Source organism: Hippopotamus amphibius, chromosome 7 (assembly GCF_030028045.1).
Source record: "Hippopotamus amphibius kiboko isolate mHipAmp2 chromosome 7, mHipAmp2.hap2, whole genome shotgun sequence".
In the NCBI taxonomy this organism is placed as follows: domain Eukaryota; kingdom Metazoa; phylum Chordata; class Mammalia; order Artiodactyla; family Hippopotamidae; genus Hippopotamus; species Hippopotamus amphibius.
Window position 1 is genome coordinate 6074210 of NC_080192.1, and position 22611 is coordinate 6096820.

A 22611-nucleotide genomic window follows, 5' to 3' on the forward strand; every position below is an offset into this window, starting at 1 on the left:
TGTGGGATACTGGCTTGTGTTTCATGCCAACAGTTCCCTCGGGCTGTAAATACGTGTTGAGTTGTGACAGAGGAGTGACTGTCTGTCAGCCGGCATGTGCTGTGTGTGCCCGGCCCTGGACACTGTGGAAAGGGGACAGACCCTCGTCCCCACGCTGGTGGCACTGCCGGCCATGGGGAGGCAGACGCCGCATAAACTCCCCAGGGCCAAGGGAGGCACTGGACAGTGGGTGCATGAGAACGAACAGGGCGCAGCGCTGAGGGCCCGCCCCAGGAGAGGGACCCGGAGTCTGCCCGGAAGAGGTGCCATTTGAATCAGGACTTGAAATCAAAGTTCGCCAAGTGGAACCGGTGGTAGGGACGGCATTCGGGCAGAGGGAATAGAGTAGGCAAAGGCACAGAGGCCATAGGGAGAGCCGGGTGTGTTCTGAAAGCAGTGAGGAGGTGAGGAGGGCAGGGAGGCTGGAAGGCAGAGTTCTCGGTGAGTGCCAGAGTGTCGAGGGGTTAGGGCTAGCGAGGCGGGCAGGGGCCAGGCCACAAGGGGCCTGGAACTCAAGGCAGCAGAGCTGGACATTATCGTGAGACAGTGGCAGCCTCAAAGGTGTTTGAGTGGCAAGGGGGGCCCCCACCAATGCGCTGTGCCCTGGGGAGGGGACGTGTGGCAGTCTCAGAGCTGCTGCGGGGCCTTGAGCAGCTCATACGTCTCGGGGCCTCCGTCTCCTGCTGTCAGATTTGCAACAAGGGCTTCTCGCCCTGGGGCTGCTCTGAGCAGAGACGCGGCCCAGCGTGGCACCTGGCGGGGGAGACAGGTGGAGAGGCCGCTCGTGGAGGGTTGCGACTTGGGGTCTCGCCCACCCCTGCAGACACCTGTGAGGCCGACTGCCTGCGGAGGCGAGCGGAGCAGAGCCTGCAGGCCGCAGTCAAGACTCTGCGCAAGTCCATCAGCCGGCAGCACTTCTCCGTCCAGGTCGCAGGCACTGAGTACGAGGTGGCCCAGCGGCCGGCCAAGACCCTGGAGGGCCAGGCGACATGTGGCACGGGCCAGGTGCTGCAGGACGGCAAATGCGGTAAGTCCCTGCCCGCAGCCACCCCGATGTCACCCTGCAGACTTTCTCTGTCCTTCCTTCTCTACGGGCCTGGGTAAACAGCCCACGGGAAACAGACACATCGGGCGGGGCCAGGGAGACAAGGAGACTGGCCGGGGAGAAGCGGCTCAGCACTTAAACAGGTCAGCTGTCATCAAAGCGCGCTCCCTGGTGCTGGGACCCTGTGTGCGTGTGGCCCTGCCCACGGTCCTGAGGAGGGGCGGGGCAGGGAGAGCGCAGGTCAGCCAGGCCCCCGCTGAGGGGCGTGAAGGGCATGGGACCAGTCTGTGTGGCTAGAAAGGCTTCCCAGGGACTTCGCTGGTGGCCTGGTGGTTAGGACTCCACGCTTCCAGTGCAGGGGCACAGGTCTGATCCCTGGTCAGGGAGCTAAGATCTCGCGTGCTTCGCCGCATGACCGAAAAAAAAGAAAGAAAAGAAAAGCCTCCCCGAGGAGGCACATGGGGGCTGCAGGCAGAGGCGGAGCCGAGTGAAGATGCCCGTGAGGCTGAGGGCCGCCCAGGGGGGCGGCGGCGCTGCAAGGACGCAGGGGAGGCCAGGCCACAGCCGGCGCTGTGGGCAGGGCGGCCAGGTCCAGTGAACAAGGCTGGGGACTTGACCGGCACCCCAGGGCTGGCTGGTCAAGAGGGGATGGGTTTAGAGACAGCTGCCAGTGACTCAGAGGTGAGTGTGACAAAGTCCTTGTTCCAGTGGGGTTGACGGTCACTTGGGAAAGAAGGCAGGCAGGCAGCCAACGCCAGCGGGTGGGACATGCACGCACAGGCCAATGAGGGCCTTGTGCCCCGGTGCCGCCCTGGGCGCGCTGGACCTCGCTGAGCCGGGAGCAGCCTCATCCGCCCTGTTATGGGACGGCCGCATGCAGGGCGGAGACCTAGCAAGAGATGGTGGAGCCTGGAACCAGGGGCAGCAAGAGAGGTGGATGAGGAGGAGAGAAACTGAGAGCGTACATTGGAGAGGGAGGCGAGGGGGAGGGAGACTTTGAGGATGACTCCATGGGTTGGGGCCACTTGGGCAGAGGTGGCATCGTTTTCTGACCTGGGAGAAACTTGGGGGAGAGCGGGTTGGTGGCGGTGCGGGGTTCCAGCTGTCCTTGTTAGTCTGAGACCCTCGTGAGTCATCCGCGTGAAGTGCTGACTAGGTTGGACCACAGATCTGGAGCACGGAGCCTAGCCTGGGCCGGAGATACAGGCTGGAGCCTTTGGAAGGGGAGTGGGATTGGGGGGGCGGGGGGTGAAGCAGGCAGGGCGCTGCTCCCTGGCGTGGGGAGGGCGAGGGACTTGGCGATGTCATTCTTTCGTTTTTAACCAGTTCTTTTGAAACCATTTTGAACTTTCAGAAACACTGCCAGACAGAACAAAGAACTTCCATATTTTCTCATCCACTTTCTCCGGTCGTGGACGTCTACGGCATTCGCGCCGTCATGCTTTTCATGTGTGCGTGTGTGTGGCGTGCGAGCGTAGCCTTTACATCACCTGCTGCATTCCACCAACTCTTGCGACAGCGTCCCTTTCCTCGGCAGGAATGCGTGTTCAGTGGTCACACCTCCAGATCCTGCATCTGGAGCAGCTCCGGGTCTTCCCGCCTCTCCGCTCCCGCCCACCACCAGCCCTGAGTTCTGTAGCCTGACCCTCAGCTGCATCTGGTGTCTCCTGGTGGCCAGACCCGGGGCCTGCGTTCTTGGCAGGAAAACCACGCTCCACGGCCGCTCTCCTGCGCCCCCCGTAAGGAGGCACGGGGTGCTGGCCCGGCCCACCGCCCATTCCTCCTGTTTCATTCATCCTCCACTTCAGTTCAGCATTTTCTTAATGCACCATCTGCAGTTGATTAGGGTTTCATGGGGATGTGTTTGAGTTTACACCGACGCCCTGCTCCCCATCAAACTGCCATCCACGCGCTGACGGCCTCCAGATTAGCCACGCCTACGACTGCTGCCAAGCCGTGTTCTCTATTTCCATCGTCCCACCTACGTTTCTCAGCCTTCTCGTGTAAGACAGAGCTTTCCCTTCTCCCACGTGTAGGCGTGTGTCTGTAGGTCTATGCATTTATGTCAGTGTGGACCCATAGATTCCCCACTGGCTTGTAATCTCCTCCCATGACTTAGTTCAGTACTCAGATCATCCCCACGTCAGCCAGTGGGCGCCCATCAGCTTGGCCCCGTGTCACTCACTGAGCTTTTGACATCACTCACTGAGCTTTCTCTTCCTGTCCGGCACTAAAGATGTTTCAGACTCAACTTGTGCTTTCCCTGCCGTGGAATCAGCCGAATCTCCAAGGACCCCTGGTTCCTTTTAGAGGAGGAGGATGTGTAGAAACCAAAAGCTGAGATACTCATTGCTACTGGAGTATCACTGCTTCTAGGCCTTCTCATTGGACAGAACTAGAAAGTATAGGTATGCGTATATTACATACACACCCATGCACCTATACTATTTCTGTGGCTCTGTGTGTATGTGTGTGTGTCTGTGTGTTTTACAAAACCATGAGTTCATATTGTAATGTTTTTTTCCACGTCATTTTTCCATGTTTCTAAATACCTTGTCCAGCGAGACATTCGGCTCCCTTTCTCCTTAACTTATTTTCTCAATGTTTGCTTATTTATTCATCAGTTTGCTTATGTGGTCCGTGCAGCCACCGCACTGGCTCTCCTCCGCCCAGCACCTCTGTGTCCTCAGTCTCCGGGCCCTGTCACTCCCCTGCCCCTCTGCACCGCCCCGTGTCCTCAGCTGCCGGCTCTGCCCCGCAGGGAAGCAAAGGGGTGGGTGGGGGAGCCTGGTTTGGATGAAGTGACTGTGGGGCATCCAGGAGGCAGGTGATACACAGGCCGAGGGGTCAGGGCTGGAGGGCAGCGTGTGGAGCGGAGAGAGGACAAAGGCACTTACAGGAGGGGAGGGGTCCGCAGAGGACCCTGAGCAGCAGGAGCCAGGAGGGCACATGAGACCAGGACACGACAGGGTCCTCACAGATGACGACCGCCTGGCTCCTACCCCCACTCTCTGGGGTGGGTCTGGGCCCCTCTGTGCCCCTGGAGCCACAGGGACGAGAGCTGTGCCCTGGGTGGAAGGACAGAGCCTGGGCCTGGCGCCCCGTGAGACAGACGGCCAGACCACCGGGCCGCTGCTCCCCGCCTCTGCCCCCAGCAGTCTCTCCACGTTGCCTCCGCAGTGGCCTGCGGGCCTGGCTCCTACTTCAGCGGAGAGCCGGGCCAGTGTGTGCCGTGCACGCCGGGGACCTACCAGGACGGGGACGGCCAGCTCAACTGCGCGCCGTGCCCCAGCAGCGACGGGCTCGGCCTGGCTGGGGCCCGCAACGTATCCGAGTGTGGAGGCGAGTAGGGGCCCACCCTGGAAGGAGGGGCCGGGAGTAGAGGGATGGGGCACCTCCTGCCTCCACTGAGGTTCCCAAAGCAAAGGCCCGGGTGCCTCGTTGTCTTTTGTAAAGCTCTGTGCCGTTTCCAGAGCCTGTCAGGACCTCCACGCCGCTGCACTTAGTGCGTTGCAGACCCCCAGGGTGCGCACGCCAGAGTGCACGGTGGTGAGCAGCCCTGGGCTGCGCTCAGTGCCCTTTAAAACTGCACCACGCGGGTTGGAAAGGACTTTACAGTCGACCAGTTGCTTATGTACAGGTCAGCTTATAGCAGAGGTACGTAGTGCTTTATAGTTAACCGAACACGTGACACCTCATAGAGCACCCATCACAGTCGAAATGCTCTATGGAGTGTGGCCAGACACTCGGGCAAGAACTGTGCTTACACGAGGAACTTTACAGTTTGCCCTATGGATGGTTTGGAGAGCCCTTTTTCAACTTACCAAGCACAATTTTGTTTGCAAAGAGCTTTCCTATTTGCTACCCCCAATTAAGCACATCTGTGAAATGGGCTCGTAGCCTTCCCATCAGCCTCCCTTCCCAGGCCATTGTGGGGATCACCCAAGAGAATAGGTGGGGGAAGGCGTCCCAGCGAATGGGACCCTCTGGGTGGCAGAGTCCTCCAGCCTCCTCTAGGGGACAGAAGAGATCAGAGCCCGGCCCCAAGTCCCTGCAGGCTGGCCAGCTGCCCTCTGGCCCCTGCCCCCTCCAGGAGTGTGGTCTGTGCCCCAGGGGAGGTGACACCTGTCAGAGAGCACAGAGGCCGTGGGGGGAGCAGAGAATTCCAGGGTCTGGGCTGAGAGGGCACTAAACCCACCCCTCGCTCAGCACTGGAATAGCCTCTACATCCTGACTCTTTGCTAGAATGTGTTGTCACCTCCCGTTGTCCCAGCTGTGCCCGAGGGACCCACGGACCCCCTTCCTCTGCTCAGGCTCTGCCAGGCAGAGGACAAGGCAGCGTCAGCCTGGAGCTTAGCAGCCCCAGGTCCTCATGTGAAGACACAGTGTGGCCCGCCCCCTGGGGAGAGCCGCCACCGTAAACGGCTTCCACGACCTCCCACCTCCACGTGAGGTCCACACTTCTCAGCTCTGGAGCAAGGCCACTTCTCCTCAACCCACAGCCCTTCTAGCTGGTGGGAGGAGAAAAGCCAGGCCTGCGAGACCACACAGTGCATTTCTTCCCCTCGACCCCCCAGCCTTTGTGCCTTCGTGCCTTTCCCGGGGCAGGTGAGGGCTGAGCTGAGCGCCAGGCCTGGACTGAGGTGGCCCTCCGCCAGCCTGAGCCATGACCTCTGACTTCCAGGCCAGTGCTCTCCCGGCTTCTTCTCCACCGACGGCTTCAGGCCCTGCCAGGCCTGCCCCGTGGGCACATACCAGCCCGAGCCCGGGCGCACGGGCTGCTTCCCCTGTGGAGGGGGACTGCTCACCCGGCACGAGGGCACAGCCTCCTTCCAAGACTGTGAGGCCAAAGGTGAGCCCCCCCCCCGCCCCGCTCAGGGACAGCTTCCCTGGACACCCCTCATTTCCTGCCGTGGCAAACCTCCAAGGTCAGAGGCAGCTCCTGGAGCCTCGAGCAGTGGACACGGGCCACCAGCTGTGTGCCGCACACAGGGGCCGGGACGGCAGGGGCCCAGCGCAAGCCCGCCCAGGGGTCTCGGGTGAGAGGCCAGGCAGGCACGGCAGCTCCAGTGTGGAGCTCTGAGCCCCCAGCCGCCAGCTCCTCAAGGCCTGGGGAGGCTTTGTGCTGCAAGGGGAGGAAGGTGAAGCGGCACGGGAGGCGGAGGGGCGGTGGGGTGAGGTCAGAGGTCAGAGGTCTTCAGGGCTGCCGGGGTCCTGCAGTGTGGCCCCTCCTTCCCCTCCATGTCACCAAAGCTCCACCGCCACCCCAGGCCTGGCCCTCCACGGGTGGGCAGCCCTCCCCATCCGCTGACGGCCTGACGTGTAGACTCTGAATCCTCCCCAGCCCTCCAGCCCTACCTCCCCCGGCTCCTACCAGGTTTTCTCCCTTTACTGTGAGCCTCCCAGAAAGAGTGTCTGGACTCCACTTCCTCTCCTCTCACTCTCTCTGAGTCCCCACCAGACAGTCAGACTGTCACCCACTGCCCCCAGCGTTTGCTCCCATCAAGGCGCCCCCAGGACCCCTGTGTTGCTGGAGCCCAAGTCGTTTCTCATCTGCGTCTCCCGAGACTGTGACATGTGGTCCCCCTGGAGTGCTCTTCCTGCTCGGCCTGTGCCCCAGGCCCCGCTCAGCCTCCACCATCCCCTCCAACCCCCCCCCACCCCCACCCGCCCCAGCCACCATAGGCTAGCACATCCCAGGCCCCCTGCACTCGCCCTTGAATCTGGATAAACGCATCTCCTCTGCTCACTTGAGGTAGCGTCTCTGCACAGGTGACCCTAGCTTCCGTTTCCAGTCCAGCCTCTCCCCTAAGCTCGACTCTGCCCTCCTGCCAGGCCGCAGCTAGGTGTTTAACAAGACAGTTAGGTGTCTGATAAGCACCTCAGGCTCTACAAGTGCAGGCCTCTCCCTCCAGTGCATGTAGGCTCCTCCTGCCAGGTGCTCGAGGGAATGTTGGCCTCACCAAGTCCTCTTTCCCTCTCACTTCACACCCAGTCTGTCTGCAGCCCCTGCAGCTCTAGCTCCTAAAGAGAAGCAGACTGACCCTGACCCAGGCCACTGCCACCTGTCCCCGATGGCCCTGCCCTGCCCTGCCTGGGCCTCCACCCCGCCCACCTCCCTCAGAGCCCACTCCCAGTGCAGCAGCCAGGGACACAGGGCAGCTCCAGGTGGCCTTCTTCGCTCAGAGGAAAGCCCAGTCCTCCTCATGGCCCCTGACCTCTGCTCCGGCCACACCCAGCACAGGCGCAGCCCCCCTTGGGGCCAGCTCTGCACACCTCAGGTCCCCACGCCAGTCTCCCCAATGGCCTTCCCAGCCTCCCTCCCATCCGGCCCTGCAGCATCTCACTCTCCGATTTTTACCACCAGCGGAGGACCAGACAGGCATCCCGCGCAGCCTCAGTAGGGTGTTGCCCCGGGGCAGGGCTCAGCCTGCCTGGCTCGCTGCGCGGACCCCGTGGTCCACAGCACACCCTGCACAGTCGTGGACAGGGTCAGGGAGCAGAGGGGTCAGCCATTCAGGGACTGGGTGCGGGTGGTGGGAGGTCACCAGGCCGTGGGGAAGGGCCTTGAACTCTGCGCTGAGTCAGCCCTCCAGGGCAGGGAGCCCCGGGGAGAGTGCCCACCAGCACCTTCCCCCACAGTGCACTGCTCCCCCGGCCACCACTACAACACCAGCACCCACCGGTGCATCCGCTGCCCTGTCGGCACCTACCAGCCCGAGTTTGGCCAGAACCACTGTGTCACCTGTCCAGGCAACACCAGCACCGACTTCGACGGCTCCACCAACGTCACACACTGCAAAAGTAGGTGCTGCTCTTCCCACGGCCAGGAGCCGGGGATGTTGGGAGAGGACTGGGGGCAGGTTGTGGGGGCAGCGTGAGCCCTCCCTCGAGTCGTATCTGTGGGGAGACCAGTGACTCCTTCCTGCCCCGTCGCATCCGCACACACACTCAGGAGGATGCCCCATGGTGTGAAGGGAGCAGCCGGCTTGGCCGGCCTCGCGCTCCACGGAGTGAGCTGATTGCACGGCCGTTCACGGGTTCCCGAGGCTCACCTGCACCTCAGTGCCGGCCAGGCCCCGCTCCAGGCTCTGGGTCTGTGGAGGGAAAAGTCTTGTGGGGCAGCTGCCGGGCCAGACCTTGCAGCTCTGAAGGCTCAGGATGCCTGGTGTGTACTGGGGGGCGGGTGCAAGAGTGAGACCAGATGGCCACCCGCTGTCTCTAAGAAGCTCTGCTTCAGCCAAAAGAAACGTGGCAGCGTGAGACCATCTGGGAAACAGATACTATCCTGGTCGCTCACTAGCGAGTCGTTCGGACCTAACCCAGAGGATGCTGTCATGAGGGATTTCTAATTCACTTTCAGAGCCCTTTGGGGCATATTTTCTGGTATTTTGCCCTTTCCCTAGTCACTTTCCAGCCAGTTACCCCTTTCCTGGGCTGCTGGTTGTGTTTTGAACAGCCTACAGGCCCGTGAAGGAGATTTAATCCTGGAGGTGGACGCTGCCCCCTCTGCCCTGGCTGCCCTGGCTGGGCTTGTGGTCTCCTGGTGGAGCTCAGCAGAGGCAGAGTTCTAGATGTTTCAACATCCTAATGAGGAAAAGTGGGGAGAAAGTGAGAGGGAAGCTCTGGAATGATAAGGTGAAAATGAAATGTTTTCTAGAAATTTTGATGTGAGAAGAAGGGTTTTAAGTGAAAACGGGTGAGAAAATTATGTATATTTAATACCTACACTCAGTTTTCTTTGCATAACTTCCATTATGAGGTTAAGCTAGGAACCATTTAGCTCAGAAACAAGTCACGTTTGGCCTGTTTGAGGATGCACAGCCTAGCTAAAAAAGAGAAGGAAGGAAAGCGTGTCTCCTGCTGGTCCCTGAGCCTGCCTGCTCTGTGCGGGGGCCGCACCTGGGGGGCACTCAGGGGATGTTGGACAAAGGGATGTATAGACGAGTGAGTGGAGAGAAAGGGGGCATTGGGGCACACTTGGCCTTGGCTGAGACACAGAGGAACGCAGGGGCTGGCAGGAGCCGGCAGCCGTGGGGGCACAGATGCACCCGCACAGGGAGGGGGCGGGGGGCATGGAGAGCAGCTCCAGGCGGGAGGCCAGGGCGAGGTCCAGCCGCAGACGTTCAAGGGAGGCAGCCGAGGGCACCCAGGAAGGAGGTGCTCGGGCTGGGCCTCGGGGAACCAACACGGAACGGGGACCTGCCCCCCACTGAGGGGTGCCCGAGGGAAGACCAGCCGGGACCTGGCCAGCTGGCGGGGAGGACCGAGTGGAGGTGGCCAAGGAGGGGACGGAGCACCTACCAGCCCTGCCCTGGGCCTCCAAGGCTGTTGAGGGCCAGCCATGCCTGACCAGGCCACGGGCCCCGGTGCCCACAGACCAGCACTGCGGCGGCGAGCTGGGCGACTACACCGGCTACATCGAGTCCCCCAACTACCCTGGCGACTACCCGGCCAACGCAGAGTGCGTGTGGCACATCTCACCGCCCCCCAAGCGCAGGATCCTCATCGTGGTCCCCGAGATCTTCCTGCCCATCGAGGACGAGTGCGGCGACGTCCTGGTCATGCGGAAGAGCGGTACGTGCCGGTCCAGGGGTGGGGCGGCCCCCGCCCCGCGCCCCCGCCCAGCGCCCACACCTCCCCCTCAGCGCAGCTCCGCGGGGCGCTCACGTCTGACGCCAGGCGCTGGGCTTTCCTAAGTGTGGGAGTCAGGACCTGGTCAGATCTGGTCTCGCCACGGACCGCAAGCCAGTCTCTCATCCCAGCTGTCCCCCCACATCCTGCCACCCCACCCAGGGTGAGTCCCCAGGAGCACCGCTACCTCGCAGGGCCTCCTCCTCCCTCTGGGCTCTGAGCGGGTGGTGAAGGGCCAGCCTGTGCGCTCACACAGGACGCCCCAGGGTCTGCTCCCTCCCTCAGCCCGCAGCCTCCAGGTCATCACCCCCGTGGGGGCTCCGGGTGAGACGTCAGGGGAGGGGCCAGCCCCTCAGCCGTGGGTGAGCATGCGCGTGCGCAGGTGGCCACAGCAGCGAGAAAGGCGGGGCGCCCTGAGTCCCCCAGGGGCAGAGCAGAACCTCTCAGGGCATGCGCCTCGGCTGGGGACCTCGCTGCTGCAGCGGGGCCGCCGCGCCCACGGGGGAAGCGCCAAGTCAGAGCGCTAGGGAAGGAGGAGGGAGACACAGACACACAAAGCCTGCCGGCCGGCCGGGGCCTCAGGTGTGTCTGGTACACGGAGACCAGCCAGAGGAGCTGGAGGATGGGGGGACAGGGGAGCTGCGCTGCATTGTTACTCATGAGTGGGAAATGGCCCCCAGCGTGTGAATGGGAGGCCTGAGGCCAGGAAGGCAAGGCACCCCCCCCCCCCGGGTCCTACGCCAGTCAGAGCCCAGCCCGGGGCCATCCCCACCCACTCCCGTCACCAGTCTCCCTCGTCCCCAACAACTTTCCCTCCACTTTCCGTCCACAGGGCTGAGCTCTAGGGGGGCCAGCCTCTCCCACGTCAAGGGCACCTCAGGAAAGCTCCCCCAGGGAGCGGTGAGGACGTGGGGGCACCCTTTGGCCAGCCCCAGGCACCCCAGAGGTCAGCAGGCTCACCCTTGCTTATCTGCTCTCCCGGAGAGGGGACGGACCCTCCACCCCAGCCCCTCCTCTGTGCTAGGGGCAGACATGAGCCCTGTCCTTGAGGAGCAGTTGGCAGGGGGACAGTGAGAGCCCTATAGAGAGGAGCTGTGGTACAGTGTTCATCAGGGCAGAGAAGAAACATGGTAGGGTAGGGGTGGGGCAGTTGGGGAGGCTTCCTGGAGGAGGGGGCATGGAAACTGGTCTCAGAGGGACGAGTAGAACTGGGGCTGAGGATGGGGAAGGGCGTTTGGGGCAGAGGGAACAGGTGTGGGAACTGGAGAGCTGGAGTGTTTGGGGACTGGGTGCTGTGGGTGCTGGACGGCTCCCTGGGTGGGGAGGCAGGAGGTCAGGGACCAGGGGAGGAGCTGCGGATCTGGGGCCGCTCGACCCTGACTGGGCTCCACCCCCGCGCCACCCCCAGCCGCACCCACCTCCATCACCACCTATGAGACCTGCCAGACCTACGAGAGGCCCATTGCCTTCACCTCCCGCTCCCGGAAGCTCTGGATCCAGTTCAAGTCCAACGAAGGCAACAGCGGCAAAGGGTTCCAAGTGCCCTACGTCACCTACGACGGTGAGTGTGGCCACACTGTGCGCCCCGGCTGGCCCGGGGGACACAGAGACGAGTCACACATCCCCGGCCTCAGGGAGCTCCAGCCTTGGGGGACGGTGGGGCCTAGACAGGCCCCTGAGGGGTACAGGGTGGGGCAGATGAGGGAGTGAGTGGTGCTGTCTGCGAGCCTCAGCAGGCGGTGCTGCCCAGCAGGGTTTTGAGGGTTGGACGGGGGTTTTCTAGCTGGTCAAACCTGGAGGAGACCAGCGGGGGTGGAGGAGACAAAGGCACACCGTCCGGAGCTAGGAGAGGGCAGAGGCTGACGGGGAGCAGGAAGCCAGTGGGACCTTTGCCTCCAGCCCTGCCCTCACCTTCCTTCCTTCCTTCCCCACCGCCGGCGCGTTTCGCAGAGGACTACCAGCAACTGATAGAAGACATCGTCCGCGATGGACGGCTCTACGCCTCAGAGAATCACCAGGAAATTTTGAAAGTGAGTGAGCTTCTTTATGGGAAGGGATCGTGTGATCCTGGGATAATGGCCTGTGATGATCCAGGGCCGTCCTTGCCCCTAGCCGGAACTCCAGCCCCACACAGAGGTGAGGGGAGGAGGGTGGTAGCAGGAGAAGAAAAGGGCAGGGGCAGAGCAGGGCCGGCGCATCTGTCCTCCTAGCCCAGGACCTGCCTGCGTGCCCACGGGCAGGCTCCTTACGAGCGCTCCGCCTCACTCTCCTCGTCCGTGAAATGAGAGCTTGGCAGGGCGGTACCCTAAAATCAGGAGACTTCTCCGCCGCCTTTGGGACTGACTCCCTCCTCGTCCCGCACACGTCCTGAGAAGCAAGCCACCTAGTCCTCCCGGGGGGCTGCAGCCGCCACGCAGCGGGCACAGGCCGGGTCAGGGCCAGTTCTCACCGTGAGAAGCCAAACCCAGGGATCTGCTTGGGCTCTGGGGGTCTGGACTTGGCCCAGCCCCTGGGCAGACGGCACCCCCGGCCTCGGGGCCGAGGGTGGCATGGAGGGCGAGGGCAGGGCCGGCAAGCCCCCCCCACCTCCCCCGCCCCCTCAACCCCACTGACTCCTGCTCCAGCTGCCACCTCCCAGCTGGGTGGCCCCAGGCAAGCTGTCTGAGCCCCGCCTGGTGGCTGAGAAACACGGGTGGCTCACAGAGTCTTCGAGCCCAGGCCTGGCACTCTTCTGCACACAGTAGGTAGTTTGTAAGCCAAGAGGTCTGCCCCCTGCTGCCGCACCCGGAGGAGACCCGGAGGTCTCAGAGCCCGAAGCCCCTCATCTCCCTCCTCAAGCATCCGTCTGTTGGGTGGGAATCAGAGGTCACCCTGGCCTCTCCAACTCTGTCCTGTTGACGGTACCTGCCTGACTCCCTCCTCCTCCCCCGGGCCCTCTGCCTCAGCTCCGCCCTGCGGCCGGGAGCATCTTTTCAGAACCAGACACGTTCCCGTCTCTTAGGACCAAGCCTTGGCCCACAAGGCCCAGCCTGGCGCAGCACCACCTGCCTCCCCAGCGGCTCTCAGGCCTCCACTCCCCCCTCGCTGGCCGTGGCCTCCCAGGAATTTTCTCCCTGTTCTTTCCTCAGTGAACGTCCTCCTGCCCTGCTGCTCTCAGCTCGGGCGTCCCGGCCTCTGGGCCGCCTGCCTGGACCCCCCTAGCCAGGTTGCCCTCCGAGGACCCCGCGGGGCAGCCCCTGCTTGGCCGTCAGGCCTGCAGTTTATGTTGGTCCTGTGATTCTTTAGTGCCCCGCCCCCCGCACCATGGGGGAGGAGTCTCAGGGCTTCCGGCTCGGCAGCCTGACCCTGGCGCCTGGCACTGCGCCCAGAACATGGGAGGAACCCCTGTGTTTCCAAGGATGCGGGTGCATGTGTGCACGTGGGAGAGGGAGCGTGTGTGCGCGCGCCCACACGGCCAGGACGAGCCACACCCCAAGACCGCATCGGCCGCTCAAGGCAATGAGCACGTGCGGCGGGAAATACAGTGGCTGCTGGTCACTGAGGGTCTCCTCCAGGGTGGCATCACCCCACCTTACAGATGATGACCCTCAGCTCGGAGAGGGGGCCCAGCTGGTGAGCGACCGTGCCTGAGCGTGGGCCGCCTGGACCCTCGCCACAGGCCTGCGCCGAGCACCACTGGGCCAGGCTCTGGGCTCTCGGGCCTGCACTTCCTCTGCACAGCCCAGGAGGAGGGGTCACCACCCCGTCATGCAGATGACTAATTCTAGTTCAGAGCAGCAGGGCCATTTTCCCAGGGCTAAGGCACCAGGGAGGAGATGGTGGAGCTGCGGTTTCCAGTCCAGCCTGTTCGCCTCCAAAGCTGTGCTCTCTACTCTGTGTTCTCTGGTTTTCTACCTGGGGAGGGGGTTGTCTGTTTCGTTTTTGCAGCACTCCCTTTTAAAATAAAATGTGGCAAAGTCTGTAGGGTCCTGAAACCCGCCAACCAGCCCAGCCTCTTCCGCCTTCCTCCCTCACCCCCCCACCCCCCCAGGCTTGCAGAGGCGAGTGGCCAGAGCCCTCCAGCCTGGCCCCAGGCCTCTCACCCGGGCCTCGCCTGCCTTGCAGGACAAGAAGCTGATCAAGGCCCTCTTCGACGTGCTGGCGCACCCCCAGAACTACTTCAAGTACACCGCCCAGGAGTCCAAGGAAATGTTCCCGCGGTCCTTCATCAAACTGCTGCGCTCCAAGGTGTCCCGGTTCCTGCGGCCCTACAAATAACGCTGGTGCGGCTGCCCTGCTTGGGTGCCGGCTACCCGGGGAGGGGAGACTTCCTCCCCTCCACAGTCGAAGCTAAAGGCAGCTCTGCGGGCCTCCACGCTGCCTTGGGAATCGCCGTGGCGTCTGCCCTTCAGGAATCGCTGACCAGCCCGTGGAGGGCGAGACCACGTCCAGGCAGAGACCCCAGCCCAGCCGCACTCCTCTGACCCCGCCCCAGTGGGGAAACATTGCTTGAGGCAGCCTTTCTTGCTCCCTCCCTCACTCCACCCCTTTCGCTTCCAGGACACCAGAGCGCCCTCTCCCCAGCCGGCACCAGCGGAGGCCGCCCGGGCCAGGACGCTCGGCCAGCACCTGGGCGGGTCCTGGGCAGAGCTGGCCTTCTGATGTTGCACGTGGCCTCTGCCTGGCGCTTCAGGGGAGAGAGGGGCATGGCCGCCGGGTCTCAGGGAGGAGGCCAGGCCGTGGAAGGAGGGGCTGCAAAGGCTCCTCTGTGGGCTGTGATAAGCGGGTGTCCGTGCCTGCAGGGCATCCACACCCCGGCTCTCTGGCTGTGGGCCCAGGACACGGGCGAGTGTGGTTGGGCTCTCAGGACTCTGTGATGGGACAGAAAAGAGGTGCTGGGAGAGGAAACTGTAGACTTACGCTTTCCCGTGATAGAGCATCTAATTAAGTACTATGTATATGTAAATATAAATATAAAGAGATCTATACCTCTATTTGTGGGTACTTCAGGAAAACTCTCTCTAGTAAGTGTAAATATGAACCGCCACCCCCTTCTCCCACGAGCCCGTGTGAGCCCCGCTGTTGCCAGCCTCCCTGACTGATGAAATTGCTTCTCCGGGTACTTGCTGCCTCTGTTTACGGAGGCCAGGAGCCCACGGGACTAGGAGGAGGCGGGCCAGCCCTGGACATGCTGTGGAAGCCAAACACTTGGAGGACTGGGCTCCGTGCTCTGCTGGAGGGTTGCCCTCCGATGGCACGTGGTGGAAAGCAGTGTCCCCTCAGACCCCTCCTGGGGGTGCAGGGCCCCTCGGAAGGGGCCTGTGTCTGACCCGAGGCCATGACTATGAAGTTCATGCTGAGCCCACCTGCCACCGGGAGGCAAGGCTTTTGCCCTGTGAGCACAGGCTGTGCTGAGCCCCGGGGTCCAGGGAGGAAGACAGGCACGGGGAGGGCGGGGGGCTGCCCCTGGGCAGAGCGGGGCCAGCTGTCGGAGGCCGGGCCCCCAGGGCCGTCCTCTTTCTACGGCACACGGCGGCCTCCCTCTCAGAGTCTCTTTAAAGAAGGAAAGTCTGGAGTGTGACCGGCTGCACCGCGTCCCCTCAGCCAGGAGCCAGCGCCTGGGATGGAGCCGGTGAGGACGTCGCACAGGCCGCGGCCCTGCCCGCTGCCACAGGACACGCAGACACGGCTGCTCTAGGGTGAACAGGCGCTCAGCAAATCCTCAAACGGATCCTCAGACGCGCCCCCGTCACCCATTCCAGTTTCCTCCTCGCTCCAGACCCGCCTGCGCCGCTGCAGACGAGCGCCATTTGAGAACGGCCGCGGCGCCGAGGAGGTGATGGCTGAGGCCTGGAGGTCCGGGGCTGGGTGGCGAGGCCCGTCATGGCGGGAGTCCAGAACCCGGCCTGGCACCCAGGACTTAGTCACTGCCGTTGCCTGCGTCCTCAGTGGTGGGTCCCCAGCTTGCCTAATGCTGCCATCGGAGCCTTCTCTGCCAAAATCCCACTCAGGCAGGGAGGGCCTGCACGTGGCCGGTAGGTCAGCCTCAGCGGGTGAGCCCCGTCCAGGCCACGCTGCCCCTCCCCTGGTCGCAGTCCTCGAAGGCCAGTCACAGTTCCCAGAAAGCGGCCTGTCCTCCGTGTCAAGCCGTTGGTCCTACCCAGAAATTAGACGCGTGCCCTCTAGAATCAGCCCGCAGCAACACCCACCCCAAGAACGGCACTTTTAAAGGTTTTTTTTTATTTTTTTGGTTTTTTTTTATCCACCCAAAAAGGATTTCTTTGATCCAGAGAGGACCAGAAGGAGCTCTCGGCTCTCTTGAACTCTTTCTGCTGCTCCTTCGGGCGGTTTCTGGCCATTGCCACCCACACATCCACTACTCTACGCACCCTTTCAGTAGGAATCCACCCCCCATTGTGGTCAGACGCTGCCCCATGTCTCCCGGGCAGAGCAGGGTGGGGCAGCTCAGAGGTGGGCCCTGCGCCGTCTCGAGTACCAGGTGCCAGCAACCCAAATTTGCCAGTGGCCCAGTCACCACCCAGTCCTCCCCCCCCACCCAGTAAAACCACCTCCCACACCATGAGGGGCCTCCAGTCCCGGGTGGGGTCTGTCCTGAACCTCCACGTAGGCCCTCAGCTCCACCTGTGATACACAGAGCTGTCACCACACCTCCAGGCCTGGTGGTCCCAGGAGATGTACGCAGGCAACAAAGCTCGTTCTTCATGGGTCCGTGTTGTGGACGCGGGTGGTAGCTTGGCTGACACAAGGTGGCCATTCCACCCAGCTGCAGGAGGAGGTGGAGAGAAAAGGGAAGACGGACAAGGACTGGCCCAGGTAGGGCAGGTCTCGTGGTGAATCCTGAAGAAGGACAGGAGCCAAGGACGGGTGCAGAAGTCCTGAGCTGCCCAGGGGCCCAGCCAGAAGGAGCACATCCCACTCCTGGACAGGACATTGGCCTTGAGCAGCCACAGACCCATCCCGGCCAGGGCCTGCCCCGTGCCTGGCACAGACCCTCAGTGGCTGGCCAGTCCATAAACTCCAGGGAGAGGCGCTAAGCAACACATTTCCGGTAGCAAAAGCTTGCCCGCTGGCCAGGGCTGAAAGTGGGTGCCAAGGCCTGGCGGTTCTGATAAGCTTGGTTCTGGCCCAGTGGAGGATCAGGCTGGGGCGACCGGAGCAGCTCGTGGAGATGGCAGTGGAGACCGAGGGACCTGCGCCCCGTGGGCCGGGCACCTCCGGGCACACCCTGCTTCCGCGGAGCCCAGGGAAGGAAAGGAATCCACTCGGGTCTAGTGGCCAAGCCCTCAGCGAGGAGCGTTGAGGTCGCCTCATCTGCTTCCCCGAATTAAGCTTGTTTTCCCCGATTGCTCTCTTACCCGCATCAGAGCCTTGCAGCTGCCGCATGGGGCTGGCCCCCTCCCCAGCCTCCCAACCCCGGGGCTCTCCGTTTAGTGTCAGACAGCAGGCGGTGGCCTCCTTCCTCAGTCTCTCCCAGCTCCCCCTGCCTCTGTGGTGACAGGCTCGAGGAGGCCACGGGGCCTAAGGTGGTGGCCTTGGGCAGCTTTCCCTCATGCCACCCGTGGATTTTGGACACGCAGATATAGTAGAATTGAGACCCCAGGCCAAAAAGCTTCCAGACGGTGATGGCCCGCAGAGACCCTCTTCCCCACACCTCTTACAAACCCACCTTTCCTACCTGAACCCTCATTCTCTGAGGGACACAGCCAAGGTCACCCATTTTCCACGACAAGAGGCCCCCGCCTGCTGGAGCTGGAGCAGGTGCCTAAGTGACATTTGGGGATTGAGTGATTCTTCCAGCACCTCTGCCACCCCAGCTGAAGACTAAGAGACTGAACTAAGTTGGGTCATTTAGCAAACATTTGCTGAGCACCTACTGTGTGCCAGGCTTCTAGAAAGACAGAGAGACCACAGCCCAGGGGCTGGCGGGACCCCCTGGAAAGCTCTCTGATCACAGAGATAAAGGTGATGGAGGCCTGGGTGGCAGAGCCCAGCGCTCCTGTCAGGAGGTGGCCACCCTCTCTCCGGCGCCTCCCAGGACCCTGTGTAGGGGTGGAGGGCGCCTGCAGGAGGGGCAGGGCAGAGCCCGGTCGCCAATCTACACTTCAAGAAAGACACCCTGAAGGAGAAGCTGCAGCCAGCCGGGCAGAGAGAGAAGCACACGGGCCAACACGCCCAGGACTCCGGTCTCCGCCCCGACGCCTTGCCCACTGCCAGCGCCTGGCACGGTCGGTGCTCCGGGAGGAAGGCTCCGTTCTTGTCACCCAGGGACATGGCTGTGTTTGCCTCCTCTGCTCCATGCTTGGAGGTCCAGTCAGCCTGGGAAACTGCGTCTTATATCACGGCCCCCTCCCTTCACCAGAGATGCACGTGGTGGCAGCTCAGCCCTTCTGACCAGGGCGACAGCACCGAGCCGACGTCATTCAGGCCAAAGGGAGAGGGACTCGACATCTGAGAGACACCGCCCGTCCCATAGGCAGAGACGGAGTGAGTAGCCCCTACTCTCCCCGGGCTGCCCCTGCAGCACCCACCCATCACCTGCAGGAGCGAGTCCTGAGCACTCACTGGGCACCAGCCACAGGGCCTGCAGGAGCTAGAGTCGCCTGGCCTGGGCGGGGTGGGGGGGCCGGGAGGGCAGGCGACGTGGGCGTGGCCACACATCCCCTCCCAGCACCCTGCACGGATGGACGAGAGCAGGACCCTTTGTTTTCCCAGCCCCTGGATGGACTTGATGAAATTGTCTGTCCCCCAAGTCTCAACAGGAAGCATTGAAGAGCCAGCGTCGCGCTCCACCGCCCACCAAGCCCTGGGCTCAGGGCTGTCACGTGTGCACGTGCAGTTCTCACCTGCCCTTCAGACTGGGTGGCCCAGCGACAGGCCCAAGGAGAACCGTTAGTAACTCCTGGGATTGAGAATCAAACCCAAGCGCATCTGATCCCAGTGTAGGAAGTGTGACATGTTGATCACTAAATGTTACAGATTGGGAAACGTAGCAAGCCAGCCTGGAGGTGGTGGGCCCCGGTGGTGAGGACGCGAAGGGGAGAGAGACGGGAGGGCAGGGAGAGGAGGGGGTGTGGACATAGTGACCTCCCCCACCCTGAAGCAAGTGCTAAAAGCTCATTCAGAGAAGGATGGGCTCCTGCCTTCTCCCTGGGTGGACAGGTCACTTCATTCAAACTGAGCCTGCCTGCCCGGAGAGCTGGGCCGCGGCTCGGTGCTCACGCTGGGTGGTTCTGGGTGCCTTGAGCCAAGGCCAGTGCGCAGCCCTGGAAGATGCCGAGTGCCCTCCCCTACCTGCCCCTCTGCCGGGTGCCCCTCAGCTGACAGCGTGGTGAAAAGTAGGGGGAAAAGAGAAGGCCGGCTGATGCCAAGTATTTTGTATTTTGCGCCGGAGGCCTCGTAGATCTTCAGGGAAAGTTCCTCCCCCACTGAGATCAAAACCTTAAATAGTCTGAGCAGACCCAGCCCTTGGGACTCTTACAACAGGATATCTGAACACGACTGGGGCGGGTGCAGGGTTGAGGGGGATCCGGAGAGCTGGCCTCTGTGCTCGCAGCCTTCAGGTTGGGCTCCTGTGGAGGCACTGGCTGTGCTGTCTGTCCAGGCGCTTTGGCAATCACTCTGCCTGCAAGAGTGCCAAATATCAATGTATCCACATTTTTCTTTTAGTTGCCTCAAATATTCAAAGTTTTGTTTTCTCCGTCATGTTCACACGTATGCATGTAATTAAACATTTGTGAAAAATCACTTTAATAATAAACTTAAACACTGCACCTTTCTCTCGTTCATCAGTGGTTGTGATGCGGGGGAAAAGGTAACTGGAATCAGAGAACTTTTTCAGAAATTCCCTGGCCGCATTGAGGACTGAAAGTGAGGGAGCTACAGAAAGCTTCCAGCAGGCAAAGCAGCGAGTTTGGGGTGTGCGTGTGGAGGGCATGTAAAGTTAGGACCGTGTTCCTAAATGAGCCGCCACAAAGTACAACTTCTGTGTTTCTAACCCCGTTTCTCCTCACGACCAGCATCATGTACATGTTCCTCTACACAGGGAGTCACAGTCAGTGAGCATCAGGGGATCTGGGACCGCTCGAAATTAGAGGATGCACGTGTATGCGTTGCTCTGGGAGTTTGGCCCATGGCTTTCATCAGATCCTCAAAGAAATCTAGACCCACGGAAAGGCTAATAACCTCCGCTCTCCTCAGTAATGTGGAGAACCCTCATATCATGCACTCGACAGGAGAAAAAACAATTTCATAAATGACATTAATATCCCAAATTACCCAATAAACACCAGGTTTTTTTTCTTGGTTTAACAAAGTGATTTAAAAGTCTAAGGAAGGACTTCCCTGGTGCCGCAGTGGTTAAGAATCTGCCTGCCCCCCCCAAAAAAAAATAAATAAATAAAAATAAAGAATCTGCCTGCCAATGCAGGGGGCATGGGTTCGGTCCCTGGTCCAGGAAGATCCCACATGCCGCGGAGCAACTAAGCCCATGCACCACAACTACTGAGCCTGCACTCTGGAGCCCGCGAGCCACAACTACTGAAGCCCATGCACTGCAACTACCGAAGCCCACGCACTGCAACTACTGAAGCCCGTGCTCCGCAACAAGAGGAGCCCCCACAATGAGAAGCCCACACACCACAATGAAGAGTAGCCCCCACTCACCGCAACTAGAGGAAGCCCGCGCATAGCAACAAAGACCCAATGCTGCCATAAATAAACAAACTTCTAAAAAAATTTTTAAAAAGACATTATGCTGAGTGAAATAAGCCAGTCACAAAAGGACAAACATTGTATGATTCCACTTGTAGGAATGACTCCCTGGAAGACTGAAATCCATGGAGACAGAAAGTAGAAATACGGGGGTGAGCATGGACTTACGTGTTCCCCAGATTCCAGCATCCAAGGTGAAGTCCAGATACTAAGAGAGCAGAAGGTCCACCCTCCAGCTTGCTCCGGCCTTGCTCTGTGAGCTGCAGAGACTGGGGAGGAGACCACACCTCTGCATCCGTCTGGGTGGCCTGGCCCACAGCAGCCTGATCCCGGACTCTCCAAACTCTGAGGGAGCATCTTGGCATACAACATGTAGATGCCATCTGTTGCTTTTTCTTCCTATTTTAGGATTAAGAGACTGAATATATAATACATTTGCACAAATGAAATACGCATTTTAAAGCAGTTGTTCTTAACAAGCAAGCTTCTGGGAGGGTCAGTATGAATATTTTGCCAATAGCTTGAAAATTTAGATACCATGGACAAATTACTAGAGAAACCCTAACTTAACCAAATGAAGAAATAGAAAATTAGAATCGTCTTACCACTAATGATTGAATCTGTAATTTAAAACTTGCCCATAAGTGTATATGGAAAAGCAAATGGCTAAAAATGGCCAAGATCCTTCTGCAGCAGAAGAGTAATTTGAAAGAACTAACCCAAGCTGAAATCAAGTGCTACTGAACTCTAGAGAAATAAAAACTGGATGCAATTCGTATAGAGATGATAACAACCAACTGACCACCACTGAGATTGGAAAGAAACCTGCACACACCTGGGATGACAGAGGTGCATTACCTGTCACTGGAGGAAAATTGACTTTTCAATAAACAGTGATGGGAAAATTGTTTAAACATATGTTAAAAAATTTTTTTAAAAGAGGGACTTCCCTGGTTGCACAGGGGTTAAGACTCCATGCTCCCACTGCAGGGGGCCTGGGTTCAATTCCTGGTCAGGGCACAGGATCCCATGCGCATGCCGCAACTAAGAGCTTGCATGCCACAACTAAGGAGCCTTCCTGCTGCAACTAGGATCCGGCTCAACCAAATAAATAAATAAATATTTTTTAAAAAAGAAAAAGAAAAAAAAAGGATTGGGTCCCTATTCCATACCTTACCCCCCAAATCAATTTCAGATGCATTAAGATTTAAATATGAAAGGAAAACTTGAAAACTTGTAGAAGAAGATCTGGAAAATATATGTTTCTGTACTTAAGAAGGAAAGATTTCTTAAACAAGACATTAAGAGTACCAACAATTAAAGATAAAGTTTTACCACATTAAAATTTAGAAGTTCTCTTCTTGAAAAGATACCATACAGACGAGGTCAAACAGGGAGAAGGCATCTCCAACATATTTAGCTTACAAAGGGTTAGCATCCAGAATATATAAAGAAACCCTACAAACAATAAGAAAAAAAAAAGGCCAACACCTCAATTTTAAAAAAGAGAGGGACTTCCCTGGTCGTCCAATGGTTAAGAATCCACCTTGCAATGCAGGGGACCCAGGTTCGATCCCTGGTCAGGGAACTAAGATCCCACATGCTACGGGGCAACTAAGCCTGCGTGCCACAACTACTGAGCCTGTGACATGTGACTGGTGTCCGCGTGGGGGTGGGACAGTCTTGTGGGACTGAACCCTTAACCTGTCTAACTCTTGATAGTGTCAGAACTGAATTGAATTATAAATTATAAGGAGTTGGAGAAATGTTTGGTATGGGGAAAAAACTGCACACACTTGGTGTCAAAAATGTTGAGTGGGAATTCCCTAGCGGTCCAGTGGTTAGGACTCCATGCTTTCACCGCCGAGGACGCAGGTTCAATCCCTGGTCGGGGAACTAAGATCCCGCAAGCCGTACAGCACAGCTAAAAATAAATAAATAAATACAAATTTAAAATGTGAGTGAAAACAGATCTGAACAAAATGAAACAGCGTAGCACGGAGTGGAAAAGTATATCCCATAAGATCATAACTCCATGTCTTTAATCTCAGAAACCAACAAAACTAGGCAATATATTGTTTAATTAAACATATAGTCATATGTAATGAAAGAATTTTTTAAAGCGTGGAAATAGTAAATATCCAATCCAGTACAATGACTTCCCTTGCCAGGGGATGGAAGGT

The 22611-nt window shown here is 59.7% G+C and overlaps 1 protein-coding gene and 1 long non-coding RNA gene across 3 annotated transcripts in view; one reads left to right on the forward strand and one right to left on the reverse strand.

Moving 5' to 3' along the window:
* SCUBE1 (signal peptide, CUB domain and EGF like domain containing 1) overlaps positions 1-14676 on the forward strand; it is a 129885-nt gene extending 115209 nt beyond the window's left edge. For both annotated transcript variants that reach the window (XM_057743135.1, XM_057743136.1), the window contains 8 exons: positions 863-1066; positions 4265-4426; positions 5769-5936; positions 7727-7888; positions 9464-9661; positions 11127-11279; positions 11669-11748; positions 13823-14676. In XM_057743135.1, coding sequence (XP_057599118.1) covers positions 863-1066; positions 4265-4426; positions 5769-5936; positions 7727-7888; positions 9464-9661; positions 11127-11279; positions 11669-11748; positions 13823-13975 — 1280 coding nt within the window. In that variant the 3' untranslated portion in view covers positions 13976-14676. The remainder of the gene's footprint in view (positions 1-862; positions 1067-4264; positions 4427-5768; positions 5937-7726; positions 7889-9463; positions 9662-11126; positions 11280-11668; positions 11749-13822) is intronic.
* Positions 14677-19120: 4444 nt separating this feature from the next.
* Positions 19121-22387, reverse strand: LOC130857518 (uncharacterized). Its single transcript, XR_009054837.1, has 3 exons — positions 22225-22387; positions 20597-20827; positions 19121-19340 (listed from the first exon to the last, which is right to left on the reverse strand). It is a non-coding gene; the product is annotated as an uncharacterized LOC130857518 (long non-coding RNA).
* Between the last annotated feature and the right edge of the window lie 224 nt (positions 22388-22611).